The sequence below is a fragment of the Saccostrea echinata genome, unplaced genomic scaffold (genome assembly GCF_033153115.1).
Source record: "Saccostrea echinata isolate AGI-Se365-2 ecotype Australia unplaced genomic scaffold, CSIRO_AGI_Sech_v1 ptg000001l, whole genome shotgun sequence".
Classification (NCBI taxonomy): Eukaryota; Metazoa; Mollusca; class Bivalvia; order Ostreida; family Ostreidae; genus Saccostrea; species Saccostrea echinata.
In genome coordinates, this window is record NW_026889750.1 from 30,732,618 (window position 1) to 30,746,926 (window position 14,309).

The window sequence follows — 14,309 nt, forward strand, 5'->3', positions numbered from 1 at the left end:
ACAGACAACGGACAAATTTTGATCAGAAAAGCTCACTTGAGCCTTCGGCTCAGGTGAGCTAAAAAGGGAAAAAAAAGTAGGTTTAATTTAATTATGACGTAATGGTGGATCTAGCATCAAAAGACAGTATAACCCACTCTGTACACAGAGGGCACGTCATCAAGCTAACACGGACCTCTATCCTAAGGGACAAAATCCATCAAAATTTTGATTTTTATTCATACGCAGCAGTGAACTGTCGGGAGTAAAAGCACCACTTGATTTCATTTTTTGTGAGACCAGACAAAGACTGACTTACATTCAACTATTTTAAATGCATATTTAGCACTGGTTTGGTTATTTCAAATATTTGTAGATTTTTCGTTATAAACTGAGTTGCGTGACGTCATAATACAAACAATTATGTTACGTCGCTATGGATGTAGAGGCGGATCAAGGATTCACAAACCTTAAAAACATGAACAGATTTAGTGATAAAAACTAACAATATAATTGTAAAAAGAAATATTTCTCGCAAATAGCATTCGGTAAAAAGTTGATACACATTATATTGTGTACAAGCTACAAATCTCAAAGGTACATGTGACTTATCAGATGACGACAACCGCTATTTATAGAATGTTTTTTTTTTCACGCAGTTCAGAAATCCTTTCCCAAATCCATTCCTATGTTACAAATACACTCAGGTTAATGTGGGTAGCACGTGACCTGTGTGTACTCATTGAGTCTAACCTAATTTACTACATCTTAAGTTCAAGATCTAGTAAATGACTTAAGACTGTCTTTTTGGTCCTAGATCCAATATGTCGTCATAATCAAGATTCTCTTTTTCCCGTGCTTTATGGCTGTAATAGAACTATGTAGAAAATAAAGTATTTTCATGGAATTCAATTTGAAATCACGTGAAAAGCCCGATACCTCTGTTAAATTTAATAGTATTTTAAAGAAGAGGCTAAGAACATACAAATTACCGTTTTCTGAGAGACTGTAGGCAATTACAATCTGGATACATTTCCCTTGTCTGATATGTAAAAAAAACCCCTCCCATTTTCATATCTGATTTTCTTAATTTTTCATTGAAAATAACAATTCAAAATATGATTTTTCGTCTTGTTTTTCTACATATTATACCCCGAAACACCATATTTGACCAAGCTAAAGTTATAAAGCATCACTAAAGGAATTTTTCTCAAATTTGAGAAATCTGTAGGCAGCTTTTATTTATTAGACCTTGACCTTAAAGTGACACCTTGGCGCAAAAAAGGAAAACTAAACAAAAATAGGCTTTTTGCATAACGAGTGCAAATTTTGCTCCATTTTTTGAAAGTATTGGGTTTCAGAAAATTACATGTTTCAGAACCTAAAAAAATTTTACTTATACAGCTAGAGTGAAAAAAAATCTGTCTGCCCCAAGACGAAAATTTTCCTTAACTTTGTAACTTTGTAACGCTTGCCCAGAAAAGTTGAAAAAGTTACCATGGTGTCAAATTCATAGAAATGAATGTAGGATGACCAAGGACATTCAAACAATCTTTGAGAACGATTATCAGAACTTATTTCTTACCTTTGCATGCTCCGATTTAATGTTGTTTACAAGTCTCACACTAAAATTAAAAGTTGCGTGACCTTAAAGAGGTTTGGACACAGTTGTATTGTTTACATTTTAAATTTCTACGCTTATTCAAAAAATAAAACCAGTTAAATGATTTGAACTTACATGAATATTCTTAGAATTCAATGACAACAACATTCTTCTTTACATCACATCAAACGTCTGTTTTTGTAAACAGGGAACGAGCTCTGTTATTGTTAGTGTTTACATTTCACCGGGTGTGTTCAATTTGTTAAACTCTGCACACATCACTGAGCACGGACTGACAATTCTGGTGAGTTGGTTTCGCTTTCTTACATTTTTACTCTGAATTTTCTAGATTATAGTTTAATATTTTTCATTTATACACAACAAAATATCTACTTTTCTTAAGTATTAAGGATAAAGTTTACTTTGTGAAAGTGTAAGGATGTGCCAATCAAACGCATAGTTCGTAGTTTCAATAATTTCCAGATAAAAGAAGTTTCTGAACACACTTTTATCATATTTCCGTGTGAAATGCTATAGCATTATATAAGTTATGATATTATGTAGGAAATTTGAGAAAATATTAACTTCAAATCTGTGTCAGGCCCCTTTAACATTGACGATAGATACAACTTTTGTTTTTCCGGGACTTATCATTTTAAAGTCTCACAGTGCAGTTGGGTTTGTCAAAACTCATATTTTTTTTTTTATAAATCTTTCGCTTTACAATACCAATATCTTGAGGAGGTTCGATCCTAACCTTTTGAGCAAATTTCTGTTTGGACCTTTTTTTATCTCCAATTCTGCATCATATTTTAGTTCTTAAATTAAATTTTGATTCTACAATGCAAATTAAACTTCATTCAAATAAAAAAAACACGATTAAATTCTCTACAAAAAGCATTAAGTGAGGAACTGTATTTTGTGGTGGACGGTTTTTTTTAAGAAGAAAATGGTCAGTTTTTTTGCATAGATAGAAAATGAGTATATTTGCTTCCTTGATTTTCTTGGATGAAAAATAATGGAAGAAAAACTTTGAAGAAGTAATTTATGTTTAAGACACATTTTCAGTGCAACAAGGTCATATTAAATATATTTACCCCCTTTTTGTTTTGATTTTTAATTAAGCTATGTGTGTAGATACTGAAAATATAATTTACAAAAGATCGTTAAGACTTTTGATAGCAGAACTCAGCCTCCTTAAAAGAAATACATGATCTGGATTCAATGTTTTAAACATATTTGAACTTAACAATGCAAATTATACAATATTCAAATTAAAATCTGCTAAAAAATCTTTAAGAAACAATAATTATGGGGGATTATTTCTTGAGGTGGAAGGGTATTTAGAAAAAATTACTTCATATCTACGAATTTCCCCTTGAAAGAGGGCTCAGCACTCCCTGTGAACAAATTCTAATACCCTTTCTCCAAGGATGCTTTGTGGCAAATTTGGTTGAAATTGGCCAAGTAGTCCTGGAGAAGAAGTCGAAACTGTGAAAAGTTTACACACACACCACACGACAGACAGACGGACGATGGACACTATTTGATCAGAAAAGCTCACTTGAGCCTTCGGCTCAGCTAGGTGAACTATCAAACAACGAAGATAGCGACAGCATTAAGAACTTAATAAAGTAACAGAAGTTTGGCTGAAATGAAAGCCACACTAAAATCAATCATAAAGTCACCCCTTGATTCATAATTATGTACGCTGCGTTTCGATGTAAAAGAAATAATCTGCTCCTATTTTGTATTGTTTAATGGACTTTTGAGCTTGAATACTGTTCGTTATCTCCATATATTTCATACACTGAACAGGCAAAACAGTACATATAATAATAGTTTGCTCTTTATTATTTGTTTTTATTTGTAAAATTAGTTTAATTCCAATATTTGGGTTGAAATTTTAAAAATCAAATCTCAAACCATGCAATTTTCTTTTATTATAAACTGCCGTGTTTTTTTTTTTTTTTTTTTTTTTTTTTTGTATGAATTGCATATTTAGTAGATCTCTAATTGTCCATTACATTTTCTAGTAATATGTCAGGTATTTAGATATTCAATTAAGTGAAACCACGGGCCACCATCAGGACAATATAATCAAACAATGATTTTTTTTTTTGGAGGGGGGGGGGTATCTTTTCAAAAATGTAAAGAAACCTTTGTCTAATTAAAAGACTCCGAAAGCATGGTGTGAGGAGTTGGAACATTGCTTTTTTGTCTTTTCCGTACAGAATACCTTAAGTATAATTTATTGTGTAATCAGGGAGGAATCCTGGCAAGAAACTTCTGAAGAGCATCTACATGATCTAAGTAATAATTTGCTTATTGTCAGTTACATGAATTTTGATTGGAGATGTAGAGGGTTCTACAAATTAGCCCACAAACTGAAAAAAGAATTGAACTTTAAAAAGACAGATAAAATGTTTTATTTTCTGGGTATACTTGGAAATTTTGAAGTCATCGTTTAAGGTTTGTCACTTGTCAACTTTTGAGAAAAGTTTGATCAGAACCTCTAACTTCAAAATTATTAATTAAAATTCAATTCTTATAACTTTTGAATTAAACAATGCAAAATGCACAATATTCAATTTAAAAACTGTTCCCCTAATCATAAAGAAACAAGATTAGTGGGTACGTGTTTCTTGTGGTGGAAGGATATTTGGAAGAAAATCTACGAATTTGTCAAAGGTTAAAGTAATTAACTTAAAAGTTACAATTTTGGCCAAAAGGTCAAGTTATTGTACCATTTTTAAGTTTTGGAAATTACACCAACATTGCATAACTTTTTTTAATTTTCAAATACTAGCTAAGCCACTAACACAAAAAAGAGAAGACGAATCTTGCTCTACATGTACTTAGCCATAACTGCAAATAGTCTAAGAGATTATATAAATATTTATTCAAACTTACTGGGTGATATTTGGACGATATGTTACAACCATTTCGACCTAACAGTCATGTGTATACAATTTATCGAAACAATTTGAAATCTAGACCAAGGCCACAAAAAACTGATAAATTTTAATCAGAAAGAGGAAGGTCAAGGTATTGTTGAAATGTAGGATAGATACAGATAACTTAATTATAAATAAGTGGACTATCAACTTTGCCTCTAACTTCATCATAGAGAAAGAAAACCCTTGGAAGGGCCGTTACTTTATGATGAGTACAGCTACTCTGTCCTCAGTGAGTTAATTAAGTATGCATTCTTCTGAGGTGTCAGCCAATTTTGCCGTACTTCCCTTGAATTATCCATAATAATTAGCGTACATTTTTTGACCCACTAACTTCCTATTTTCTATTTATATTTTCTTTGTAATTTTGAGAGTTATCAAAAAATACAAGGCAAGTTTAATTCTAGATCATATGCTTTCAGAGACAAAAACTTCAATCAAGTCCATGTAAGAAGTCTGGTTTCACGCAATATTTCCATGTCTTGTATCTCATATAAGTGTTCGCTAACTCATATTTGATTCAACTAATCATTACATCGGATTGCAAAAAAAAAAAAAAAAAAAAAAAAAAAAAAAACCATTGAAAATCCAAATGCCCAAATACATTGAAGCTGTATCTCACTTCCGTTCACAATGACCATGTAGTGTAAGGCGGCGCCTTAATTCCATCGCCATCAAAAGCAAGTTTTTTGACTTGCCTAGAAAGCCGAACGGTCTAGCTAGTGCGCTGTTCCTTTACTGCAAGGACACAAATTCTGCAGATCGAGAGTTCATACCCGGGTTGGGACGGGAATGAGCGTGAATTTCTCTGTGCTTTCTATATTAATATTTAATATTTTATCAATTAAGGCAGCTCTGTTAGTTTAAGAGTTATTGTAAATTAAATGTGCTTTAAAATAATATTAATTTCATTACAATGTGTATCGGTAACGATCCTTTAATAAGTGCCTCGAGCATTCAATCGGCATCGAAAGAGAGTTTTTGACTTGCCTAGATAGCCGAACTGTCAAGTGGGCTGTTCCTGCACTGCTAGGAGACCGATTCCGCGGGTCAAAAGTTCAACTCCAGGTTGGGGCGGGAATGAGTATCCTTATGAAAAGCGAATTTCTCTGTGCCCCCCCCCCTCTCTCTATATATATGTATATATATTAGGGATGTCAACGAGTACCCGGTTAACCGGGTACTCGATCGAACGTCCGAGTATCGAATACTAAAATTAGTACTAGAAAACTAGAAAACTAAAAATAGTACTCGGTTACTCGGATGTGTATTTTTTCTTATTTCAAAGTACATATTTTTATCAAAAACTCATCACAAAATATAACTAAAATATGCATACGGTAATTAGCGTGTCGTCATCTACATGTACACATGTAAACACGCGTTATCGCCTATGGCTGTGTATTTACAGTAATTATTGACCTATCACCTGGTACACAGCTGTTCTCACCTATTGTGATCCTTAATTTTTTGATGGCTACAATGATTGTTTTTTCAGTGAATATCGTTTAATATGGTCTATTCTCTTGAAATCATTTTAAAATTATTTAGTTATTATACGGCAGCGAAATCGGACATGCATAGAAATGCCGCTTCCAACGTCAAAATAAGTAAAGATTAAAAAAAAAATGTTTAAAGTCAGTTTCCTTAGTAAGTTTAGTGTACACGGGGGAAACAACCAACTTATGAAGAAAAAAAATCAGACTATCGATCCAAACAACGTCCGTTCCTTCTCTTTCCCTAGTCTAATCATCACAAACCTGCGTAACAGATTCTCCTCCTTTTGCATTGATGAAATAGATCCTAAACAAGAACTGTAAACCATTTGTAACTTTTGATGTATTAATTGTGTCATTTGTATTTATTTAGTACCAAAAAATCATTTCCGCTGGACTCCATGTTTATATACATTCATAAAACGTGATAAAACAGCTTTGGTGTTTAACAAATTTTAAAACAATTAAAAATTAACAAACTTGTATTAACATTTTTACCGAGTACCCGGGTACTCGATCGGAAAAACGTCCGACGAGTAACCGATTATCAAAAATTGACCGATTTGACATCAGTAATATATATATATATATATATAGAGAGAGAGAGAGAGAGAGAGAGAGAGAGCATATCTATATTGTGTGATATTATATTTGCTTTATCCAATGAGTTGAAATGGTGAATTTTCGTTAAGCTTACAGTTTATACAAGAAAGTGCAGGAATATATTTGAAGATTGCTTTCTGACCCATGTCTTCTATTCCAAAATGTCAAAACTGTGATGTTTTGATTACAAGCTGCGCTGTTACTAGTATTCGTACTGGACAGAGCTTCCATACCAAAACTTAGGAAATTTTAAAATGCAAATCTAATGTTGTCTACGGAATAGAATGTACCCTTTGTGGGCTTATTTATTTTGGTGAAACCAATGGTTCACTTAATAACAGAATTTCGGGGCATAGATTCCAAATTAACAACGGGGGCAACCAACTTCTCTATAAGCACTTTATTTTACCTGATCAGTCTATTTAGTCAATGAAAGTTAAAATTCTAAAAAAAAAAAAAAATACCATCATACTAATAGCCCATCATTTAGTACACCTTTCAGTAGACAACGAGAAGAATACTGGATACTGAAACTAGGCATGGCCTAACCATATGATAGCAATGACAATATGTCGATAGTGTTGGGAATCTTTCAAGTCCATAGGGTAGAAATTTGAATGTGATGGGACTTTTTAACAATACACAGAGACGTAAGCGTAGTCACGGACGTCGGTCTTATAATAAACCTATTATACACGATGCATCTTTCGATTCACTACTACCTTATATTAATAAACAGTTAGGTCTTCATCACATTCGCACCAAACTTTACTCTGTTCTTTTGAAAGCTTTAGATAGCCTAGTTGAAAAAGTCAAGTAAAGTCCACATGTGGATTCTTCGACACCAAAATACAAGTTCGGATCTGTGATTATGGATTTTGTATTTCATTGGCTTTTAACACCACCACCTTCAATGAAAAAATACTCCTTAAACAACCCGTTTGTTCCTTTAACTTCAATTTGCCAACAAAGGAATTGACATGGTTAATATAAGTAATGTTCTTAATCACGAAAGGATCCAGTCTGTATTCCACTATATTTCAAGTCGAAGTCCATAACTTGTATTTCTTACAATTATACATCGACAATTGCTTCCAATTTTTTATGCCCCCGGATCGAAAGATCCCGGGGGTATATTGTTTTTGTCCTGTCTGTCTGTTTGTCTGTTTATCTGTTTGTCTGTTTGTGTGTTTGTCTGTTTATCTGTTGTCAACTTTAACCTTGCCCATAACTTTTGATTGGTTGGAGCTATGACTTTCATATTTCACATGTGTACTCCTTGTGACAAGACCTTTCTCTGGGTACCATCATATTTGACCTTTTGACCTTGGAGTTTGACCCACTTTTGCAAAATTTTATGAGACTTTAACCTTGGCCATAACTTCTGAACAGTTGGTGCTTGGGGTTTCAAACTTCACATGTGTATTCTTTGTGACAAGGCCTTCCTTTGGATACCAACAACTTTGACCCTTTTCCATTGACCTTGGAGTTTGACCCACTTTTGAAAAACTTTAACCTTGGCCACAACTTTTGAACAGTTGGTGCTTGGGTTTCAAACTTCACATGTGTATTCTTTGTGACAAGACCTTCCTCTGGATATCAACCTCTTTGACCCTTTGACCTTGACCTAGGAGTTTGACATACTTTTGAAAAACTTTAACTTTGGCCATAACTTTTGAATGGTTGATGCTAGGGCTTTCATACTTCAGATATGTAATCCTTGTGACATCACCTTCCTTCGAATACCAACCACTTTGACCCTTTGAACTTGACCTAGAAGTTTGACCTACTTTTGAAAAACTTTAACCTTGGCCATAAAGTTTGAATGGTTGATGCTAGGGCTTTCATACTTCACATATGTAATCCTCGTGACAAGACCTTCCTTTGAATACCAACCACTTTGACCTTGACATAGGAGTTGACCTTCTTTCGAAGAAATTTAACCTTGGCCATAACTTTTGAGTGGTTGGTACTAGGGCTTTCATACTTTACATATGTAATCCTTGTGACAAGACCTTCCTTTGGATACCAACAACTTTGACCTTGATCTTGATGTTTTACTTACTTTTAAAAAACTTTAACCCTCGCCATAACTTTTGAACAGTTGCAGCTAGGGCTTTCAAATTTTACATTTTTTATCTTTTGGCCTGGATTTTGATTTGCATTTGAGAAACTTTAACCTTCGCCATAAGCTGCCATACGGGGGCATCAGTGTTTCACAAACACATCTTGTTTTTTACTATAAAAAAACTCTACCTAGATATTGAGCATCTGAAACATAATCCTACAAGATGTTCATGTTCTTCTTCACCCTACAACTATAGTCCTGCTGGACAGGCCATTCCCGGTGACGTAAATATAGTTAATAATGAGGATCTTAAATCACTTATTTTAAAAGGGCCACAATTTAGGGTACCCCGATCATTCGACTTAATTTCATAATTATTATGAATTCTGTGGAAGTTTACGCCAGGCTATAGGCCAAACATAAAAAAAAACTTGACACTTTGTCAGAACGAATGAAAAGTATCAGATGGATGTTGAAATCTCGCATTAAGTGATTGAGGGACAATATGAAAACCATCTATCCTTCTGTCTTCAATAATTCAAAAGGGGAAAAAACATTAGATATACTATACGATCAATATGTACCTGTCGGAGCTGACAAAGCAGGTAACAACATTGTCCTTATTTTTGAGGCTAATAATTTGAATTATATTTTAGAGCTGGGATTCAATTCAATTGGTAATCCAACTGATACCAATAGCTCACTTTCTAAGGAGGAAATCCTTCAAAATCATATGTCAGTTTTAAATATTTTTAATACTTCCAACAATCAAATTGAATTTGAATTACCATACCTATACTGGATTCCTAAACTACATAAAAATCCTCACAAAGAAAGACACAGAGGGTTCCACTAAATGTTCTACCAAGCCTCTTCTTAACTCCTCATTAAAATATTAACAGCAGTGAAGGAGAAACCTCGGGAGTACTCTACAACAATATACTCGAGAAGTGGTGTAAATCAGATTTGGATACTTTTAGAAAGTTTGAAATCAAACTTTTTAAAATCAAAATTAATAATATAAAAACGTACGACTTTTCAACACTTTATACAACCATTCCCCGCAATAAATTAAAGTCCAGGCTATTTGATTTTATAGACAGTTGCTTTTTCAATAAAAATGGAACTCGTAAATTAACTTACCTTGTTAATGGTCATTTACAAAATTAGTTTATTAGAAAACATTCTGATTGTACAAAAAAGTACTCCAAAGTTGATATTAAAAAGATGCTTGAGTTAATGATTCACAATATCTATGTATTTTTGGAGATCAAGTCTTCCGATAATCTGTCGGAATTTCCATGGGCACCGATTGCACCCCTTTATTAACAGACCTACTTTTATATTCATATGAAGCAGAACTTATTCAGAAACTTCTACATGAGAAGAAAAAACGCTTTCTGTGGCCTTGAACTTGACATTTAGATAAATCGACGACGTATTAAACAATAGAACGCTTTCTTTGGTTGTAAGTACGGGAATTAATGTCGCAGCTGTTGCAGAAAAAATACATAAACCACGTAAGCCGTTAATTCCCGAACTAACAACCAAAGAAAGACATTTTATTGTTTATATTTATATCTGTATAAATAATCATTTAAAGTAGGATTAAAAAGATTGATTATTGTATTATTGATATGTACATCATAGTACGTTTCATTGATGGAACAGCCACTGATCAAGAAATCTGTACAGGTGATATGCCTAGTGTTGTTCATGAACTGATAAACGGCAGTGGTTTTCTTTAGAAGTAAAGGAGAAAATATTCAGTAGATGTAAATATTTATCAATTAACAATTATTACTTCCAGTCATATGTGACTCGATATACATATATCTCAGTAAACTTGAAATATAAGATACCACAGAGTCTGACACATCTATTACATGTTTAAATATTTTATAGAAAAAGACGTTATTGGTAATCTAACAATAAAACTTTATTATAAATGTGATGACTTCAACTTTTCTATCGTCAACTTCCCTAAGGAGCACACGGCGGGTGTGGCCGGTCGACAGGGGATGCTTACTCCTTCATGGCATCTGATCCCACATCTGATGCTTTTAGAGATCCGTGTTTGCTCTGTATTGTTTCAATGGTCTTTTGAGCTTGATTACTGTTCGTTATTTCCGTATTTCATGCATTCTTTAAACTTGACATTTCATCAAGGTATAATGATTTTGTTCTTGTTTTAACGAACATTTTCGCTCATTATAATTCATTTCGTAACGCAAGAACTTTCGAGAAATTTACACCTTGACGAGAAAGACTGTTTTAAAACCGGAAGTGTAATTGATAAAGCATACCCTTGGATAAAGCATAGGTTTATCTAATATGTAGTATCCACGCACTTATGATATATATTTATATATGCATACATCTACAAATTCGAACAATTTGAACGATGGCCAGATATATATGAAGGATATCTGAAATTGAACATCTCCTATTTAAAAGATAATGAAAATGCTTTATTGCCTGGACTCACAAGCATTTTTGAATATACCGTCACTTTAGCTTAGTCGCTCGCTGTGATCGGGGGTACAAACCACGGCTGCGACTGACCTAAGTCGATCAAAAAATTGGAAGCAACTGTTTCCTGCCCAAGCGCTCGGCACCTTGAAGTTATCAATACTGGCACAATGTTCTATAATGTCCATTTTTGTTTTTACTATCTTTAATCTTGTGTTGATTTGTTTGTGTACATGTATGTGTATTTTAAATTACTGTGTACATTTATATTTGCATAAGTATGTTGTTAAAAGCCTTAAGCTTAGGGTTATGTTCATTATTTAACACGCTCTAAAATTATTAATTATCATTGATTTATAATAAACATTCAAAATTTAACGTCAAGTATTTCTAAGATTAAAGATTACCTTAAGAGAGCTAAAGATTTGATGTATTAATGCTAGCACGAGTGAACCCTAGGTCAAAACATCTTAGTACACATTTTCAATAAATCGTCCGTGAAAATGGAAAGGAACAATGATAGGTAAATAAGCCTTAGTGATAGGCTTCATTGTCTTCGGATCCAGAATTACAATATAACTTTTGCCCAAATTTCCGTCTACTACTGGAATCATTAACACTCCGTCGTCCTCAGCTGATCCGTTTGGATCCGGAACAAACCACCCCTCCATCGGATAATGGCCTGGAACAGACCAAGACAAGTCGCCTGTAGAGTTGCAAATATCCTTCTTGACAAACGAAAAATTTCCCCATGTCTTAAAATCACTTTTGAAAACAGCACCATAAATGTAACAGTAATGTTTTGATCTGTAATGTTCATTTATGGTAGGGACCTCCAACGTGTTAACATGAGGAATTTTAGGATTAACATCGAAAGAAGCGGATGTCATTTTTCCTGCTTTCAAGTCAATTTTGTACCTTTTTAGAGAAGGTTTAAATGGGACACCATCTCGTCGCGTTTTGTTATTTAAATTATCCATTTCAAAGAATGTGACAAGAGAAGCGTCAGTATATGATACAATGTCCAATACAATGTTATTATTGTCTAGTTCATAGGCGTTGGCATGATGCATTGTAAAAACGTTTTCGGTTTCAATAGTGACCACTTTTCCCGTCTTAATCTCGACTATATATGCAACGGTAGGTTCGTCTTTATGGAACAGAATACTATCTTTGGGAACAGTATACTGTAACATTTTCTCCATATTTATGTAAAAAGGACACCCAAAGATAATAACGTACCGTTCCGTAATTGAGATAGAGTGTAAATAAGGCATCTTTTTGACATTCCATTCCGCAATTTTCTCCCGAGTATCAGCAGACTTTGTTCGGACAAGAGTAAATTTATGAGGTAATCCGGGTAGAATGCTAAGACTCTGTAAAATAGTAATGTGGTGATTTGTGCCATATTCTCGCACTGGATGTGCCACAGACATCAGACTTATAAAAGGAAGGCCAGTATCTGCCCCGTGAATGGTTGGTTTGCTTGGTCGTATGGTGTCCAGGGTGTAGCAGTCAATCACATACAACTTCCAGGTATCAGTAAGAACAACACAGTCTCCTGAATAGTTGTAGACATTGATGTTCATGTTGTCCATGCCATGGGCCAGTGCCAGTTCTTTTTCCATGATACTTAAGGGAGGTTTGAGATTATCAAATGACATGTATGGTGCAATGTCGTTCATCCTTAATGATTCATTGTAAGACTCGCTTTGAAGGAATTTGGAAGAGAAGAAAACTGATCCATTTCCAGGAAACTGCCAAGAATACAGTTTTCCAAACCCGTCAAAAAGATTAAGAAACGAGCGTTTACCCATTCCATATCGCGCTGGTCCATTACGTATCTACCGAAAAACAAAAGGACCATTCAGATGAACAATGAATATTTAATTGATCTCAATTGATTAATTATATCCTATTGTAAATCAACATGGAAGATATTTAATATACTCACCAGAGACCCTTTGATCCATTTCGGTACAGGGTTATCAAATGTTAATGATTCTTTATGAGTCTCATTCAAAATGTCGGTACCAAACAACAAATTCCATCCTGGGGGATCCGCTAATGATGCAACAATGCACAATGACAGCAAAAGCGGGAAATACATTAAGACTTCGCAGAGAAGATTTGGTGCAGAATCCTATCAAATTCAAATCGGATGTTTTAGTTACATTAATATAGCTCAATCTAAGGGCTACATGTATATGCTAATCTTACCATTACCTATATATGCGTAATAAAACGATTAAGGGCAGCATACATATATATATATATAAAGTTAGTCGATATTCAACACGGTGCGTAAGTCAATGCATTGCACATTTTTTTTAAAAAAGAAAAAGAAAAAAAAATTAGTTACCTTTCAAAGAAAATCCTTGCAGGAAAACAGGCGTTAGCGAAAGTTGGTATTTTTGTTAAATAGGTGTCAAATCTCGGACCGAAATTAAATTTTCTGTGTAACTTGACGTGTTTTATACTTTCGGGTTATATTTTATTGATCGGTGATACGTGTACGATAAGAATCGAGAAATGAATGTACTTTGGCTAGTATTATGTCGCTATAACCTGCACTAATTATGGGATAGTTGACAGGACTTTGATAAGTTTTATCCCATGATCCATTAATTAGATTATCGCTGTTTCATCCTGTGCTCTATTTACCGAATGTTTAGCTTCTAAACTGACCTCAACCCAACAGAGTGATATTCAGTTCATGAATTTTCGCATTTATATTTATTTATTTATAATTGCCTTTTAAATGGTGAATGATTGGTATAACTCTGGTGACTACATAAAAAGAAAGCACAAAGAAATTCACAGTACAAAGAAACAATCCTCCTCCCCGATCCGGAGTTGAGCTCTCGACCTGCGGAACCTGTCTGTTAGCAATGCAGGATTCAGTAACAGCGCGCTAGATTTTACAAGATACAAACTGTACCGAAATTATTATTAATTAAAAGCACATTTAATTTACAATGAACTCCATAGATAACAATGCTGCCGTAAATGAAAAAAATTTTAATATAGAATGCAGGCCTCAAAGTGATCTATGACATCCTTCTTATCAAAACCAATAGGTGCAAATGCATATTTTTAGGTGCCAAAGCTTTCGAAAAAAAAAATCATCA

At 33.9% G+C, this 14,309-nt stretch overlaps 1 protein-coding gene across 1 annotated transcript; it reads right to left on the bottom strand.

Moving 5' to 3' along the window:
- Positions 1 to 11,640: 11,640 nt before the first annotated feature.
- On the bottom strand, positions 11,641 to 13,288 carry LOC133196745 (beta,beta-carotene 15,15'-dioxygenase-like). Its single transcript, XM_061332609.1, has 2 exons — positions 13,133 to 13,288; positions 11,641 to 13,022 (listed from the first exon to the last, which is right to left on the bottom strand). The coding sequence occupies exons 1-2, from the start codon at positions 13,286 to 13,288 to the stop codon at positions 11,649 to 11,651; spliced, it is 1,530 nt and encodes a 509-aa protein (XP_061188593.1). The 3' UTR covers positions 11,641 to 11,648.
- Between the last annotated feature and the right edge of the window lie 1,021 nt (positions 13,289 to 14,309).